We start from the raw sequence: 18,931 nt of genomic DNA, 5'->3' as shown, positions 1-18,931 counted from the left end.
TTCCGAACCTTGGATCAGACTTCTGTTACCAACTCTGACCATAAGATGGCAACCAACAGAGACCACTGACAGCTGTCTGTGTCAAGAGTCAGGCCAGCCAGGGGTATCTGACCTCTGAGGTTTCTCAGAGTGAGAGGCAACAGCTTTGAGTCTTAGGCACCATTCCTCCACTCTCCTTCCCACCAGTCCAGTGGTGGTAGCTGAGACTAGCCACTCAGCTCAGGGTCAGTACCCTGAGGCTGAACAGGTGCCTAGCGAGCCATGACTTCCAGCTGGCAACCACCCCCCAAGTGTGACACAGTCTGTCTGTGTCATACAGGAGTCTGCCTGGTTCAGGTCTCCCGCCCGCTGTCTCTGTGATAGTGCAGGAAGCACCTCCCGGTTAGAAGTGGCCTCACCGGGGTCAGTCTTGGGAGTAGTACCTCCAGAAATCAGAACTACCCGTGGTAATTCATTTCCCAAAATGCAGTCAATGGGTATTTGGGGACTAACTTTGATCCTCCTGAGGTCCAATTCATCACCCCATTCTAGGGGTACCAGAGCCATGGGGCAGTCCGTCCTGCCAAGGCCAGACTCACCCTACACACCTGCCTGGTGTACTGATCTTGGGAAACCAACCTTTCCACCACCACGGTCGGGCTGGCATCGGTATCCATCAGAGCAGTGACAAGGATCCCATTCACTGTGATCTGAAGGAAGTTATGACGCCCACCATCAGGATCACCAGCCTACCCTCTGAATCTATCTCTGAACCAAGGGAGACTAGGGTATGTTCTACCACCTGCCCCTGGGGACTCCCTCACCATATGGCCATATTGGCTTCTCTTTTAGAGCTCCCACCAGTGGATGGTTTCTTAGGACTGTTAAAGTCCCCTTTAATTGTGCTCTAGCTATGAACAATCTAAACACTGGTTTTGGAAATAGGGCACCCTGGGCCAATGTCCACCAGAACCCCCTCCCTGTTGCTCAGAAGGGGCATGGGAACCCCTTTTACCCACCCTACTCTGGGACTTGCCTATGTCTCACTTCACCTGCCCCTCACTCTGCTGGGAGGAACCGGGGATCCCCCCTTCTTGAGGGTCACTCCCAGGTTCAGTCTTGTGGATCCTCGTGCTGATCCAGTGGTCTGACTCTTTAGCAATCTCTCTCGGTTCAAAGAGATTACTATACCCAAGGTGTTGGCACAGCTCTGTAAAACAAAGACGGAACATGTGCTTTCTAGCAATCAAATTGTACAGCCCCTTGTAATCACACACTTCACTGCCCTTCACCCAACCACCTAGTGCCATGCATAAATGATCCACATAATCCACTCAGGTCTGCTGAGGCAGCTACTGGCTGTCCCTAAATTCTGTCTATATCTCCATGGGGTGAGCCCATATTTCCTGGTCAGGGCCTCCTTCATGAGGGGGTACCTTATCCTGTCCCCTTTCCCCAGGTCTAACAGGGCATCCCTCCATTCATTAGTAATATGCTTTCAGAGGCTGGCCCCCTAGTCTGGGGTAGGGAACCTATGCATCTATAGGACAATCTCATATGCCTCAAACCAGTTGTCTATGTCATCTCTAACAAAAGAGTTTGGCACCAGATCCTTTAGGATGTGGGCACTCTTTTCTCCAGAGGGCACTGTCGGTATGACGCCACCATTTCTGCTGGACATTGAGGCTTGTTTTAGCTTTAGGTCTAGCTCCTTTAGACTCAGTTCATGAGCCCACTGCATTTTCTTTTCCTCAAGAGCTAGCTGTTTCTTCCGCAGTGCTAAGGTTCTCTCGGCCTTCACCTTTGCTGCTTTTGCAGCAAGTTCCAGTTAGGCCACCTGCAGATGGTAATCTCTTTAAGATTTCCTGTCCCCCAGGTCCTTAGGAGGAGAGGGGAGCGCACACTTCTTCTTGCTCAGGGCCCAGTCGAAGACCTCACTCCAGTGAGTCTCTCACTCAGGCCTCCTACTCTCCTCTTGTTCTGGGGCCAATGACAGAAGATGCTTCTCTCTCTCCACTCAGTTATCCTTCTAAACTTCTATTTCATCCTCCTTCTCCTCCTCATCCATTTCATCCTCCTCATCATCATCCTCCTGTGCTGCAGCTTGCGTTCTGCAGATGAACCCTTTATATGGATTTTGTGTTACACAAATCACTGTATGGTACTGCACAAACAAGTTCTGGACCCCACCACTGATCACCATTGTGAGAACTTGGGTTACTGGTTGAGGGGGGTGAAACCCTACTCAAACAGCAACCACAGTCTCTGTTAGGGTGAAACACGAACATAACCCACATTGACCTGTGCTTAACCCTGGGTCGCCTGGCACAAAAGCAGTCAGACTTAAGTTCGAGGCAATGTGTGAACAATTTATGCAGCTCACAAAAAGCAATAAAGTGAACACACAGCAAAAGAAAATGTAAACCAATTTCGAAAAATAGAGTACATTTTAATGAATTATTTGTCACCAACATGAATCAATCCATTCAGTAGAACCAAAGTTATACATTTTTCAAATTTCTAGTAAAACTAGTGCCTAAAAGATCAACACGCCAACCGTAGACATCATGTCGCATGAGACTGGATCATTTAGTGACTTTTTGTGGTTCACCCTGCGAGGGATTGTGGCTGTTGCTTGACAATAGGTTACCCCCCAGTCAACCAACAGCCCAATTTCTCACAGGATGGAATTTATGATCTTTCTTGGACACAACAACCCTTTAAGGCAGATCACTTTAGTTTCCCTGTGGAGGTCTAACAAGGCATTTTCTAATTAAATGTTATTCTTGCCACAATTTAAACACAAGGACAATGACATTCTTCTTTCTCATGCTTCTTTTGTTAAACGTCCTCTTAACCTAGAACTAATCTGCTCCGTTCAGTAGAAGATTCTGGAAAACTTCAGCAAGAAAAGGAATCTGCAGTAGACATAGGAGAGCTACATTTGTTTTTGTGCTTTCATTCTTGTTTTGTTCTTGAATACATTGTTCCATCTGTAACACTAAGGGCCTAATTTAGAGCTTTGTGGACAGAGTACCCTGTCTGATGAACAGATGGTCTGCCTGCTCTATTTAGATTCTGGCAGAAAAAATGCTAAATGTAAAAAAAAAAAAATAAGGACACAGACACCAAATTACTCATGATTAAAAATGACCAACTGAAATAAGTATAGAAACTAAAGCACAAAAATAACATTAAGGTAAAAAAAAATGTTTTACCGGATTTAACAAAAGAAACGCCCCAACTAAATTTTAGATTAAAAAATAAACACGTACAACACATTTGTCTTCTCAACAGGCTGCAACAAAAGAAAACAGTACCAAAAACAACACCAAACAAACCTGCAAAGCAAAGTTCTACAACTAAAACAATGTAAACGCAGGATCCAAAACAAAAGCTAAAATGTGCATCTGCAAAGATAAAATTTTAAATAATACAATATCACTTATTTTTTTTATTTTTACATAAAAGAATGTATATTTTTCATAATCTAACACCCACAGATAAAGTTTAGACAACAGCAAAATACATCAGATTCCAAAAGGAGAGGCTGTTATTAAATTATAGAAGATATGCTTAGAGGAAAAAAGAGCACCTCCAGAGAGAAAGCACCAAATGCGAGTTAGACATTAGGAATATCCCAATCCAAACCCGACGGCATTTGGAACGACCGAGGCGTACGGAGCAGAATCGTACGTCTCTATGGGCCCTGTTTCCGAACAACTGAGTACGATGTTGGATTTGGACAGCCTTCAGAATCAGACTTTGGGGGCTGTAGTGGGCCCCCTGCACCTGGAGCCTTCCCAATTGGGCCTGTAGGGGTAACCATGGGTCCCCCCTTACCAGCCATGCACAGTGTGGCAGGTACCAGGGGGTGCCTGCAGCAGGGTACCCGATTTTCCTCACAGGGTGCCCGATTTTCCCCAGCCACCCCTTTCTTCAATGAAAGCCTATGCATTCGGTTGGAACAAAGTTTCTGTTAGAAACGGGGTAGAGTGTTGCGGAGCGGGTAGGCCAAACTCTGAGGCATTGTGTAAAGCATCTGCGCAGCACACACAGGCGACACAGCAGGCACACTACAAAAAGAGAGTCCACACCAGATTAGGTGAAAAATAACTTGTGCATTATGAAAAACACACCAGAAGGCAATCACAATTACGACCACGGTGCCAACTGACACCCAGCAATCACTTACAGGGGGGGACTATTTACAGGGCGGGGCCAATCCGGCCGCTGCCAGAACCATCATGAGTCCACGAATATTGAAAGTCCATAAGCAATAATGTCTCACCGGCCGTACCTACTGGAGAGAAGACAGGCATAAATCACTTTAGGCATTTATCAAGGTAGGCCTAAACATTAACCCTGGGCGTAGTGGGGCTACGTGGAGCAGCGCGTAGTGTGGCAAAATCTACGCACACTTGCGCGCTCCGCGTAGCGTCCGCGCATGCGCATATGTGTGAAGAAGTTACCAGCAAGCAGGAAGAGGGAGCCCCGGGACGCCGCACTGCAGATAAGGTCTTTTATTTACTTTTTATATTCTTTAAAGTATTTTAAAACGAGGGCGGGCGGGCGGCGGGTGGCAGGCAGCTCCGCTTCGCAGCAGCGTGGGCGTAGCGCTGCCTGCTACGCCTACTTCGTAAACGGCGAAGCAGGCAGCGCCACGTGCACTCTGTGGGCGAAGCGGAGCACGACGCCCACCCTTACTAAACATAAAACCAGCCACGTAGGCATTGGGGAAAAACATTAGGCATAGAGACATTAGCATAGGGCATACGCATGTGAGCATCGAGGCATCATCATTATGAAAGCATCAGGCATACCCAACTTGGCTCAGGCAAAAACCTAGAAATAGCTCTTAGGCATAGAAACACAATTATGCAGCCTACCAGCTTACATCACCTTGGGCCTAAACTCCTGAGGCATAAAAGCAAAATCATTAGGCATCAGTCATGAGGCATCGGTCACATTGGGCATAACATAACCTTGGGCATAACCTTATGCATATAAGCACATTATACTTCCTACCCACACAAGTACCTTGGGCCTCTCCTCAATGTGAACATCAGGCCTACCAACAGTGTAAGGCATCGGGCATAGAATAAAAACATTAGGCAAAAATCCCATTAACAGTGGGTATAACATTAGCGTAAGTCAGAGCAGGCCTAAACCGGTGCATGGGGCATTTCCTTAGGTGTAAAAGCACATTATGCATTTTATCAGCATACATGAAACATGAGGCAGGCCAACATGATGCAGAAAACACATTATGCCATAAATGCAGCGCTGTCCGCGGGATGCAGGACTAAGAGTCCTGGGGGCTGGAAAACAGTTGTAGCACTTCACGAGGCGCTAGACAGCAAGCAGAGCACAGTCAATGCAAATATAGCACTCTGGCAGCACCACGCTGCAGGACCCACGCACCTTCTTCTCCTGGGCAGGGGCTGGAGGCAGCACTCACGAGGCACTAGATGGCTCCCAGGGTCCCACCCGAGGGAGTACGGCCCATGCTCCTCACCTCCTTGGTGTGCAGACAACCAGAAGATAGCGCTCACGAGGTGCTAGGCGGCAGGAAAGTTCTTAGGGGCTTGGATAGCGCTTCAGCCCTCACAAGGCGCTAGGTAGCAAGAAGAGCCCAGTCACTCCAAATATAGTGCCCACGAGGTGCTAGGGGAACATGCAGGGGGACTCCCTCACCAGACGTCAGCTGCAGGATCCACGCTCCTCCTCTCTTTGGGGATGGAGATATAGCAGGCATCAGCTCCTCCTCTGGCAATCAGGAAAGTAGTGCCTCCCAGGCGCCAGGGTGCTGGCGAGGATCCAGAGTCCCACATAAGGAAGTAGTGCCCACACTCCTCACCTCCTGGGAATACAGGCAGTCAAAGTATAGCGCTCACAAGGCGCTAGGGCAGCAGAGCAGGCAGGCCAGGCTGGGCAAGATCAGCAGACAGTGGGCACTCATCAGTACAGGACAGCAGCTCCTAGAAGCAGTCATCTCCCATAAAGTGGCACTCCTCCTGAAATAGCAGTCTTCACTCCAGCAAAGGCTCTCACTGGCCCGGTGGACAACAGAGGGGTACAGATGGGCTCAGGGGCCAGCATACAGGCCCTTGCGGCGGTACCTCCTGGCAGAGTGTCCCCTCTCAATCAAGTCCACCTTCAGTCTGAGCACATGGAGGCACAGCTCCTCTACATATCCACCCCTCCTCCCACCTACCAGAAAGGGCTAGAACCTTCTAGAGGGCTCCTGGTAGTTCCCAACTGTCACTGTGGGGGAGGTGTAGGGCACCCTGTCACTTCAGACACTAGACCGCTAACCCACCTCAGTCAGGCGGCACATGTGCAGAAAGGAATGGCGTACATTTTAAAAGTGACATTTTACAAAGGTGCATTCCTACAATGGTGGAAATACAGGTGCGTACACCATTGCATAACATTTAACATTTGTATTTCAAATACATCAACATGACATGTTAATTCCCACAAAAGCGAAAAAATTCAGGGAAAAAGGGCCAAGTCCAACAGTTTCCCATTGAAGTCAATGGGAGTCCAACCAAATCGAATCTGGAAGCATCCGGATGCATCGTACTCGGTCGGTTGGACTCTCCCGATCAGATTCGGACGTAAACCATTCCAACCCACATCAGAATTGGACTCTAAAAAGGAAATAGTTGAAAGTATTATGGAACATGACCATTAAACTAATATTACTCAAATAGAAGACAGAAATATTTTAGTGGACCTAAAAGAGGGCAATACAAGCTTACAAGAGCAAACAGTAACTATACTTACAAATATTATACCAAACAATTCTGAGCAAGGAAGAGGCCACCTGCCTAGCATACCATCCTAATGAGCTTACTTGTCAGAGCACATAGAAAAACCAGAGGAGCACCAGTATGACCTAATCAATATAAAGATAGGTACATACCCCAAAACGTACTAACCACATAAAAAATAAACCTTTATGCTATATGACAACCACAATAACAATACAAAATTATTATTTATGCTGCCCATAATAATTTTCAAACTTTAACTCAATTTAACACATAAATGATGGATGACAATTTTAATTTGTTTCCTCCACCATAGACACAATACATCGTCAATATCAAAATACAGACATCCCATTAGTGCATGCCTTTTCACCTAACAAAGTGCAACTCACAATGAAATGCTAACACAAACAAAACAACAACTATAACCCACAAAAAAATCATCATAGATTTTGAAAAAGCAATGATTGTGACCACTCCTAAAATCTACCCACACACTGCCACTCATTAGTGCTATTACCACTTTAACCAGAGGATATGAAGACACCTCCAAAAATCCACCTTGAGCATAAAGTATGAAACTAACCTAGAATGTGTGCTCTACATAAAAAAGCTAATAGCTTAAGCAGAAGGAGCGAGCAAAGCCCACATATTAACTAGGATGAAATACCCCCCTACTACACATTATAAGGATTTTACAAGTCACTACAGTTCTATGACTAAAAGATGTGGTCACCAAGGAGTTCTATGACATTATAGAGGCCCGAGGCTGAGTGTCGTTATTGGTCATAGAAGTATAAGGGGACTTGCAATAGCCTTATAATGTATAGTAAGGGGGTATTTTATCCCATACAATATGTGGGCTCTACCATTCCTTGTAAAAACAGATAAAATGGCCAACAAATTGCCATTTGTTATGTGTGACACCTTCCTCTGGTCCTGCTTTTTAGCCCACAGTACTTTGCAGTTGGGATTTTCAATTTTGAAACAAACCAACATGTCCAGGAACGCAATGTGCTGCAGGTTACAAAGGCAGATATTGCTGATGGTGTAGCACATGACGTGGAGTCCCTTCGCAGCAGTTTAGACAGCCTCCAGAAATTAGCAGAGCTTGCCCATCTTAAAATACGAAACCTGTTTCTTTAATGTGTGAAAGTTAGAGGGACAAGAAATTCCCTCACCCCTCACCTGTGAAAGAAATGATCTTTGTTTCTTAGATTAAGCCATCTCTGCGTATTCATGTAGGCTGATTTAAACACAAAAGCAAAAACAACAGTTGATGGACAGAATGTAGAACAATGTCATACATACACCCCTGTACAGAGATCTGGGCCTAAATCCATCATTGTTTTGCTAACCATGCCTTCCAGTTTGAACCCAGCCATATGCAAATCAGTCTTGACCCTATGCCTCATGGGAACAGTCCAGCCCGAACTGCCAAACCAGGTCCTCCCTGGAGTGGAAACAAGCATCCTAGGACCGGTTTCGGGGTTTCACCCATCTTCAGCTAGGATAGCTTGATTCCAGTGACATGGAGAGCACGGGACCCACGTCTGGGCATACCCTTCCCGCTTGTGGTGACAAATGCAAAAATGCATGTATGACATTGTTCTGCATTCTGTCCATCAACTGTTGTTTTTGCATTTGTCACCCCAAGTGGGAAGGGAATGCCCAGACGTGAATCCCGAATCAAGCTATCCTGGCTGACGTGGGGTGAAACCCGAAACTTGTCCTAGGATGCTTGGCTCCAGTCAAGGGAGGACCTGGCTTGGCAATTCGGGCTGGACTGTTCCCATGAGGCACAGGGTAAAGACTGATTTGCATATGGCTGGGTTCAAACTGGAATGGCATGGTGAGCAAAAAAACGATGGATTTAGGCCCAGATCTCTGTACTGGGGTGAATGTATGACATTGTTCTGCATTCTGTCCATCAACTGTTGTTTTTGCGGCTAGTTTAAACAGCCTGCATTCCTTCCCAGAAACAAGGAGGCAAATTGTAACATTGCCCCTAGGGGAAACAGTGTTTATAACTCAACCATTACAACGCATGCATTTACCCTGCATGCAGTTGCAACGAAAAGGTGTGTAGCAGTGGGTAGAAGGTACTGGATTTAACTTCAACACCTTCCCTACTCTTGCACACACTGGAGTTGGAATAGAAAATTAATCTATTCCAACTTCCAGCGCTCCTACGACAGCAAGTCGGGTGATGGTTGGCATTGCAATGGCATGCGGGGTAATGGCATGCATTGTAACGTCACATAACCGGCCCCTAGCTCAAGCGCACCAACTTCCTTCAAGCAGAGTGAAGGTTGCTGTATTTCGAGCATTGCGACATCAGAAGTTACTTGTAATACCTTATTATAAGCAACTGGGTATGTAATTTTTTTATAATCTGCGCATTCTGACATCAGAACGCACCGATTATGAGAAAATTGACAGAAAAACATTATAGGGAGATTACGAGCTCCCACATATAATATCCTTATAATGTACAGAAGGGAGTATTTTACCCTGAATAGGTGTACCCTGGCACATGATGAAAAGCCTGTGCTGTATAGCTATCCCTTCATCTCTATTTATTTTGTGCCTCTTCTCTTTGATCAGGTTTTTGTGGGAAAACTATTTGAATTCCTTTTTATTTAGACTGGGAGTATACTTCAATCACTTTACCCCCTTATGTTCCACATTAGGAACACCTATTTTTTGCAATGGAGGCATAGGTGTATAGTAAAGACTGAAACATCACCTGGCTCCCATAACCCTGAAAGCAAAAGCGCAGCACCTGACATATATGAACATGCCTCAGCTTTCCTGAATATGACTTAGCCTAGTGGAATTGCCAACATGTGTACACCACAGATCCATGGTGAACTATTTCCAGCTGCTTCCTTCCAACCCGGAGCACTAGAGGGATAGTTGTCCGCCCACTAACTTAAACCAAACAATTATCAAATTTCCAGCCACCTTTATATGGAGGCAAGGAAGTGGGGTGATGAAGGCTGCTCAGTGACAGCCAGTAAGCCAGCCTTCCCTCACTGCAATGGAAAACATTTATCAAATAACATTCACAGGTATCCTGCAGCCAGCTGTGTAATCTAGTGAAAAGCAATAGGATTATTTGATCCGAAGTATCATATATGTTCATTCATTTAAATCTTTATTTCGACGCATTTGTGTCATAAAAGAGCAATAGAAACATTTGTTATCTTACATTTTGACATTTGCTAGCACAAAAAAAAAATAAGAAAAGCAGTAAATAAAAGGTCAAATAAGCTAACCTATTCGTGTATATCCATAGCATCCGTGTATACAATATCTAATTTCATAATCTTTGTCAAACACATTTTACCCGGGCGGAAAATTTACAAAGTTAAAAATACAATTTAACAATAAATATAATTTAAAAACTATTAAAATAGTATTAAATCAGTAACCGCTAGGACATTTTTTATATAAAAAGAATTCTTAAAAATTCGTATGAAATTCATAAAAGCAACAACCACATATACCTAGTTGGAAAATAAAGCAGCAATTACATGTTTTAATATCATGGTCTTTTTGAGAATATCAAATAATGTATCGCCTCGATTTATCTTTTTCTTTAAAAATGTAGACCCAACTTTATTCTAATAAAATTAGCAGCGAGAAGAAACCTACTAACTCCAAAAACTATCACCTGGCTGGTGTCAGTTTTTAAAATTCTGCCAGCCTCCTTGTATGATCTAGAGCCTATTTTATGGCAGAGTGGTGCTATCCACTTTTTCCTTGGTATTACATAGCTGGAGCAGAATAGAAGTATGTGTAAATCATCTTCCTTAGTACCATGAGTACATGAGATACAGAGATCACTTCCTGATTTCGCCCAGCTTTTTTCAAAGGCCTTAGTTCTAAGGGTACCATATCTAAATTTTAGGTACAAGGTTTTTGATAAAGGCGGATGGATCTCGTCTAAAAATGGTTCAAAAGATGCGACATCCTTAAACAATAGGAACTTTTCAGTTAGCGGTCCATGAATTCTTGCATATACTAATTCGTTGCTCACGTATGACCAGAAAGATGATTTAACAATTTTCTTGGAGCACGAATTCATAGCCTCAGGATCATTCCAAAAATGGGCCAATCCAATTGTACCTAACCAAATTCTTACATGCTTGAACCAATAAACTTTGTTACAATTGTCAAGATCCATGACTTCTTTCAGGCCGTTCTTGTAATTGAGTAGTTCTGGGGTCGTCCACAATCTAACCCACAGCAATAATGGTCTCAATATTGCGTGTTGATCTGTTCGTTTCAGGTTTAGATCCAAGAGAAGTGGTGTTAAAGGGGTATTTGTAGGTATTTTTATCAGCCCCCTAAGAAACTTGTTCTCAAGGTTTTCAAATGTATGTCTACATACAGGACCCCATAATTCCGCCCCATATAATACTGCTGATTGGACTTTATACTTGAAAATCTCTATCGCAGGGGTCACTGCCTTATTCAAGCATTCTTTGTGTCTCTTAAGAATTGGTAAACAGTTTTGTTTGAAGATGATCTTATTCTTTTCTAGCTGCGGTCTCCAAGCTAAGGAAGAGTCTATAGAGACACCTAAATATATAAAATTCTGGACATAATCAAGCTTCTGGCCATTTAACATTAAATTTTTCTTGAAGTTCCTATGTGGGCTCAGTGCCATGTATTTCGTTTTTTTTGTATTAATTTCTAGGCCCTTCAAGGAACAATACGACTGGAATCTATCATATATGTTCAGATTTAGAGTTCGGCGGACGGGTTGCTCTGTCACAAACATGAGGGATATCCCGTCTGCCTTGTTACAAGTTCGGAGGATGGGTAACTCTGTCACAAACATGAGGGCTATCCTGTCTCCCTTATTACAAGTTCGGCAAATGGGTTACTCGTCACAGCGTGACAGATAGCCAGTCCACTATATTACAAGTGCCTCTGGATATAATGAACTTGTAATAGGTCAGATGGGAGATTTGCCATGTTTGGAGGAACCCATCCACGGAAATCTAAACCAGGCCTTTTAAGTCATCATTCAGTGCTTACTGTCTTCTTCCGATGATTGCTCCGAGTACAGCTGTAAGGTTGTGAAAAAAGATTGGGATCCAGTTGAGTTCTTTATATATGTCCAGGCTTGATCTGCTGCTGACACTGCCACATTTTACCTTTCTTGGGTGTGAATTTGGTAGGGCTTATTGATTTGCTGACATCTCGATAGTTTCCATCATCATCTTTGCCGTGGCAGCTGCCTCGGAACGGAGGTGGTGGAGCAGGGAGTGGAGGGGGTGAAAATGTTTTTACAAAATAACCATCCACTGCAGAAGCGGTGTGCTGATTGGTCTGAGCATCCTGTGTGGATGCTCAGGCAGTGTCCTGGGAGGCTGGGCATGTTCTCCACGGGGCTGTGCAACACAGCCCAATGGAGAACATGCCAAGTGCACATGATAGTGTGGCCGGCCCCAGAGGGCCAGTCAAACTGTCATGTACACTTAGAGGAGTGCAAACCACTCCGCACTCTGCTTGGCGTCGTGGAGCCCAGCCCCACTGGCTCAGAGTGCTGTTATTATTATTTTCTTTTTCTTTTGTGCACTGCTTAAATAGCAGTGGGGCGTCGCTCCTCCGCCTTAGAGGAGGAACCACCACTGCTTTGTTTAGGTATATGCTATTTGGTAAAAGCTGGGCCAATAACCCAGCCATGGCTTCTCTGTAAGCTGTTAAAAAATATGTGGTGTTTTCAACTATTCTGTTTAGCTGGGAACAAATAGCACAAATCGCACCCCTCCTCTCTCTGAATTTGCTTTTGGATGCTAGAAATGTTGAACTCTGTTCCTGTACTGCTGCTCTATAGTAAGGGGAATGCATGACCATAATTGAAAAACATTGACATTTATCAGAGCGCATCAAATGAGATTCAATATTTTACATGAAAGCAAGGGGTTAATGCTGGTGCACGGTTCACTTGTTTGGATTGAATATTTTGACCTCACCTAATCCGGGATTTATTATGCAATCGCATATGTCTACATAAAATGAAACAAGATGGAACGGACATATCCCCCGGATCACAGTGCAACTGACGCAGTTATGATTTTAGACATTATTCAAGCTGTTTAAATTGCTGGATGTTCTGTTTTCATTGCTGCACAGGTATGCACAGCACACAGCGTCTTCCGACAGGCGCTCAACGCCCATTGGGCTCAAAGGGCTTCAGCCCCCCTCCCCCTCGTGTGTGGCGGCCGGGCTGAGACACCTTCCCGGGCACACACAGCCGCACCCCAGTACTTCACAGGACTTTAAAAGACCATTTACGTGTTAATGGGGCTTTGTTGTTTTTCACCCCTTCTTAGAGGCCCTGCATCTCCACTCTGCACTTGGCTGGAAGAATGTTTTTTTTCCTACCCCCCTCCCCCCCAAACTTGGCTCTAGTTGCACCTCTGTCTACCGAGTTTAAACAATAAAACCAAAGGAATGAATACTAATTCGTATCATGCGGGGTCAGGTGTTTACTTTTTCACAGCTTTGAAAATTATGCCTTCTCTGATTAAAAAGTACTTTTCAACATTTGTAAAGACAAAAACAGCTAAGAATCGTGCAATCGTTATTTAACAAAAATTAAGGGATGTTTTGTTTAAGAGCTCAGAACGGAGCCACGCCCATATAATGATGAAACGTGGGCAGATTCCATTACCAATGAACTGACAAGGCGCTGCCGTTTGAGTTATTAAAATGAGGTGTATGACTAGCAGCTTGTGTAGTAAGTTCAAACAGTGTTATGTGCTACGCCCGCGAGCATTCTTAAAGTTGTGTGTTGAGAGCATTCTGCGGGGTGGTTGGTTCAATGACCGGAAGCATGCCTCCTGTGAAGCGCGGCGCAAAGGACTCCTCACATTTAACACCGGACCCAAAAGGGGTAAGTGAGCTTCATCGTAATAACGTTACTAGGGTCTCATTATAGGGTAAACTTTTGAACCAAAGTTACAGCGAGGGGTTAAACCGATCCCTTTTTGTGTGATTGCTCTATTATATATAGATTGCGAGTCTCTAATGTGCATGAGAACACCTGGGCGTTGTCAAAGAGAATGCTTTCTGAGCGGTACTGACATTAAAGTGGTTTTATTTTTATTGTTCTCTGTCACACGATAGCCATGGCAAGCACGTGCATACAGAATCATCTAGGTTAGTATTTTACCCTCATTACGAGCGCCCCAGTAAATTATATTTATTGCGCCTGATTAAGTCCTCTCCTCCGAGTCTTGATTTAGCTATAACTGCCACACAGTTTCGAGTTTTGCGAGGGGGGGGGGGGGGGGGGAGGGGGGGGGGAGGGGTAATGGGGGAGGGGCACCAACATCTATGGTTCAGTCAAGATCGTGCATTTCTCCTGTGATAAAATGTCGACAGCTCTGATCTACCGATATACGTGGTTGGAGTTGTATGATAAGTTATCATACAACGTCAACCACGTGTATCGCAATTAACAAGGGCGCTCGTAATTAGGGACTTTTTGTTTTCTATTTTTTTCTACTGTACACTTTCAATGAATTCTAAAGTAATAAAATAATCAAAACATCGATTTGGATGTATAAGATTAAAATTGAAAATCTTTAGTTGAATGCTAAGTTTTGAAATTACTGTTCTAGAATTTGTCATCAAAACATTTGCATTTATTGAAAATACTATTTATGGTGATTAGAACGGATTTCACCAAATTGCACAAAGGTCAAGCAATGTTGCTGAAAGGCTGCCTAACTCCACTCACAAATATTTCTGATGGCATTTTAAATGCACATTATATCGTCATTTAGATCATATTTGATGCCACTGATACCATGTATATTTTCATTACAGATTATTTTCGCTATGTGTGCATTTAGATTACAATATGTTTGTTTTTTAAAAATGTTCGGAGTTTTATGTAGGAAGTTGGAACTATAGCTCATTAATTAAACAACAATGGTAAAATGGCAAACTCACATTACCAAGAGGTTGGCAGTTACAAGTATTGTGATAAATGGACGGTTATGTAATAGAACATTAAAAAAGAAGCATACTCAATGAAGTAGGTAAGGTTTAGGAGTATATGAAGACTGCAAAGGAGGCTGGTCAACTTAAAAAGTGCCTTGCTACGCCGGGCGACATGTTGCTTTTTTGTGGCAAAGGGGATCAGCTTGCCTGGCTTTTTTATGCATAGAGCTGTCTTGAGATGTTTTAATATTGTGTTTTTCTCTATGATCTTGTATGTTTACCTTGGTAACCGACTTCACTTGAACGGTGTAATCAATGAGGGACGCTCTACTGGTGTTTACGAAAATGTAATATATACATTTTAAAACCTACAATTAATGAGCAATCTATAATTAGTCTTCCCAATGGCAAAAAAGTGTTACACTGCAAGTATATATATTAAATAATTAAACATCACAGAGCCCTTGGCCACTATACAATTCAGTGAAGAGAGATAAAGCAATTTCAAGTACAAACTTTAAGACTAAAATGCTGTCATGCTAGTGGGAAGAAGCAGAGATCTGGGTGATCAGGGCGAGATTCCTCTTCATGCTAGTGTCACAGAAGTAAAACTGTAGTTGGTCATAAGGTCATTATTTTTTAAGTTTGATTTTACTTTATTTTATTAAAAGTTAATGTTCATTAATGCACGTATTCATTTATTTTATATATTTATTGTTTCGGAGCTTCCCCACATCGATTTGGTATTTGTAGAGGTACAGGGAGGCAAGAAGATCAGATGGCTATGGGTCTTAAGACACGATTTTCACCAACTCCCATCCAGATCTTTCACCCCTGTCTCCCTAGGATGAAAAATCAGTGTAGTATAAGCTGCAGTGTTAAAGGCTGCAGACAACTCCAATAGAATGGTTGCATCCCTTCCACCCTTATCCTGAATCATTTGCAGCTTGTTCGTCACACCATAAGAGCCGCTTCCATGCCCTGAGTGGTGAATCATGCCTGAAGCTCCCCAAGTTTAACATTATCCTTGCTAAACCTTGAAAGCGGATTATTAACCAATTTCTCTACCACTTTAGGCATCAACTGTAGAAAGAAAATTGTCAAGAAGGTATTATTCATTGACTGACCAGCAGATGGTTTCTTAAGAAGAGGTCTTACAATTACCCTTTTTCAATCATCAGGGTCTACTATTTCTGTTATTTTAGGGGCTACTGTATCCATAGCTAGCTGAAAGATGTTAGCAGGACACAGATCTAGAGGAATGACGGCTTTTACCTTTGGCGCATAGGCTTTAACATTTGCCTCCAATACTAAGGCAAATGGTATCATTTTCATCATTAATCTGGGACTAAGGGGTCTATTACAATGTCCTCCCGCCACTGTAACGGAATGCGGGACCCTCCGTAAAGGGTGCGGCGGTCCCGCACCTGGAATTAGGATGCCACCGTGGCATCCCCTATTCCCAGCATTGTGGCGGGCGGTGCTCTCAGCACCGCCCGCCCGCCACAATGCTGGAAATGCATGTCGCGCATTGGCATGCACAAGGTGACAGGCACTGCGCGGTGCCTGCCACTTTGTCCGTGCCAAGGGTACCCCCCATGTGCACCCCCTCCCCCCAACTACCTGGTGGCCCGCTACTGGCCCCCATAGGCAAAGACTGCATGCCTTTCCATGGCGGCAATGTTAGACCCCTTTTCTGCCCTCTCAACTCGTCGATGGGCGGAAATGCGGCGGACGGGGTTCCCATCTGTCGCGGACCCCCCAGCCATCATAATATGGCGGTTGGTCTTTGAAGTGTGGATGGCGGGGGCAATCCGCCCGCCATCCTAATAGGCCCCTTAGAATCAAGTGAGATAATTATCTGAACTATCGATGACTGAAAAGTATCATAAATTGTGTAATCTTGGTGGAGAAAAATTGTGCTAGTGATTCAAGTAATTCTAACTTTGGAATCACTAGAACAATGCAACAGTAAGGATGTGAGAATTCATACATGCTCTTGAAAACTTTTCAAATGCTGTTGTTAGCTGTTATATTTCTGGCGGCATAGAAGGCAGCTCTTGCTTCTCAAGTCAGGCTTTTATATTTCTTCGAAGTATCAGAATAACTGTTTGCTCTAAAGGTTCTCGTCCTCACAATGTGTCCCCTCAAAACTTTTGCATTCACTTTTGCAAAACCTAGGGGCTTCATAATACCAAGGAGCTGTGGGATTTCTTTGACAGGGCTTAACCCATTGTTGAGGGGCAACTTGATTAATGGTATCTTTGATCCATTGTTTAGTATTTTATACTGTGCTTGTTACATCTCCTGTAGTGGTGGGAGCGTTGAGCTCCGCTAGATTAATGTTATTTTTTTTTGGCAATGATTTTAGAGAGAGTGCATTGAAATATTGCACTCTGGTCTTCCTGTCTAACTTGCTAAGGCCCTTCAAAATGCATTTCTGCTAAAGTCAAGTGATGGTCCATTGACTCTTAGGGTTTTAGATCTAAATGTTTTATAAAACTAGAATTAGTAAATACGTGATCATGCAATGACTTGCAATATGGGTGGCAGAATAATCAATTGAATCAGTCCTAAAATGGCCAAATATTCTAAGTAGAATTGCTGATATTTATTCAGATTCGTAAATTGCCTAAAATCAAAAGATTAGAAGCATAACACAAAAGCATGGCTATTAAGTGACAGGATTTGAGCCCAATGTGATTCATCCCCTCTGAGGGGGGCGCTAAACACAAATGCATGCTATCAACATTTTAAGGGAAACACACAAGCACTCTGCAAGTAATTCAACCAAGTTGGTCGAGCTAAGGGTCATATTTGTTAATTCTATATCTTGAATGTTAGACCTGTCACCCACAGCGTGGTCTTCCGGCAAACTTTTTGACTTCCTCCTGCACTTTTTCTGACTCGTGTTTGCTGGTATTAGGACTGTGCGCAATTTACCATTGCTATTCAGTGCTAACATGCGTATACTCTCTCCTTTAAGCAAGGTAATATTGGCCTATCCCAAATTGGCATATTTAATTCACTGCTAAGTAACCAGTAAGCTGGCACAACCTGTGCCTGGGGCCTATAAATTAAATGCTGCTTTTGGGTGTGCAGCACTGATTGTGCCAACCAGTTAAATAGCCCATGAAACTTATATCAGGCCTGCCCTTGCAGAAGCTCTGAGTGCAGTTTTAAACTGCCATTTCAACTTGGCACATTTAGCCTTTTGCCAGGCCAAAATCTTCCTTTTCAATTCATATAAGTCTCCCCTAGGGTAGGCACTGGACAGCCCAGATGGCAGAGTACAATGTATTTAAACAGTAGGACATGTACTTTTTAGTTTGACATGTTCTGGTAATGAAAAACTCTTAAATGTGTTTTTCACTACTGCAAGACCTATCTCTCCATAGGATAACATTGGAGCTGTCCTATTACATTTTGAAAGTGTAATTTCCAAATGAAAAGAGAAAACCGGTTCATGTTTGGTGTCTCTGCAATCCCAATTTAAAATTCTAACTTGAAATTTGGCATCTCCTTGCCTTAGCCATTTGGAGCCTGCAGCCTGTCCCTGGTTACATGACTAGGTGTAGTTGGCAGTTGGGCTTTTGTGTATTGCTACTAGACAGCCGCACACAATGGGAACTTAGGTGTGACTGGGTGTGCAATCACTGTCAGAATTGGAGAGAGGAGCTGGACACAGCCTTACTTACACCTGAATAGACTGTGTCCTGTCCATACACAAAAGGCCTAACGACCATGCATTGTCTCACCAGCCCTCTAGGAGCCAGGAAGGGGTAGGCAGGGAATTCCTTGCACTTCAAATTCACTGTCTAGAACCTTCTCACCACCTTCCAGAACTAAGGCACCAGGGTGTAAAAGTTAGACCTCAGACACCACCACTTAAGCACATTTCTGAACCTGTGTATACTCTACCAGGAAGACTGCTGTGCTGCTGAAAGGCCACCACTCTGCTGGATTGAACTCTGCCGGACTTCTGCTTTGCTGTGCTGACATGCTTCCTGGTGCCCTCTTGCTGGATGAGAAGGACTGGACCTGCATCTCTTGAACCCAGAACCCAGAGTGACACCAAGGGCTAGTTAGCTGGTGTTCCAATCTGAAGCCTCAGGGACACAGCAGGCTTCCAACAACCTTGCATCTGCACCTAGACTCTGCCTTCTGTAAGTCTACCCTGCCAAGTGGTGCCCTCCCCCAGT

At 43.9% G+C, this 18,931-nt stretch overlaps 1 protein-coding gene across 2 annotated transcripts in view; it reads left to right on the top strand.

Moving 5' to 3' along the window:
* LOC146823002 (enoyl-CoA delta isomerase 2-like) overlaps positions 1 to 18,931 on the top strand; it is a 995,794-nt gene that overhangs the window by 28,498 nt on the left and 948,365 nt on the right. Inside the window, exon 1 of one of the 2 annotated variants that reach the window (XM_085607190.1) lies at positions 13,482 to 13,674. The exons of the other annotated variant lie outside the window; for it this stretch is intronic. Coding sequence (XP_085463316.1) covers positions 13,603 to 13,674 — 72 coding nt within the window. The 5' untranslated portion in view covers positions 13,482 to 13,602. Of the gene's footprint in view, positions 1 to 13,481; positions 13,675 to 18,931 lie in introns of those variants that run through there. 2 annotated transcript variants of the gene reach the window in all.

This window comes from Triturus cristatus, chromosome 5_2 (assembly GCF_964204655.1).
Source record: "Triturus cristatus chromosome 5_2, aTriCri1.1, whole genome shotgun sequence".
In the NCBI taxonomy this organism is placed as follows: domain Eukaryota; kingdom Metazoa; phylum Chordata; class Amphibia; order Caudata; family Salamandridae; genus Triturus; species Triturus cristatus.
This window is presented reverse-complemented; position numbering and strand designations above follow the sequence as displayed.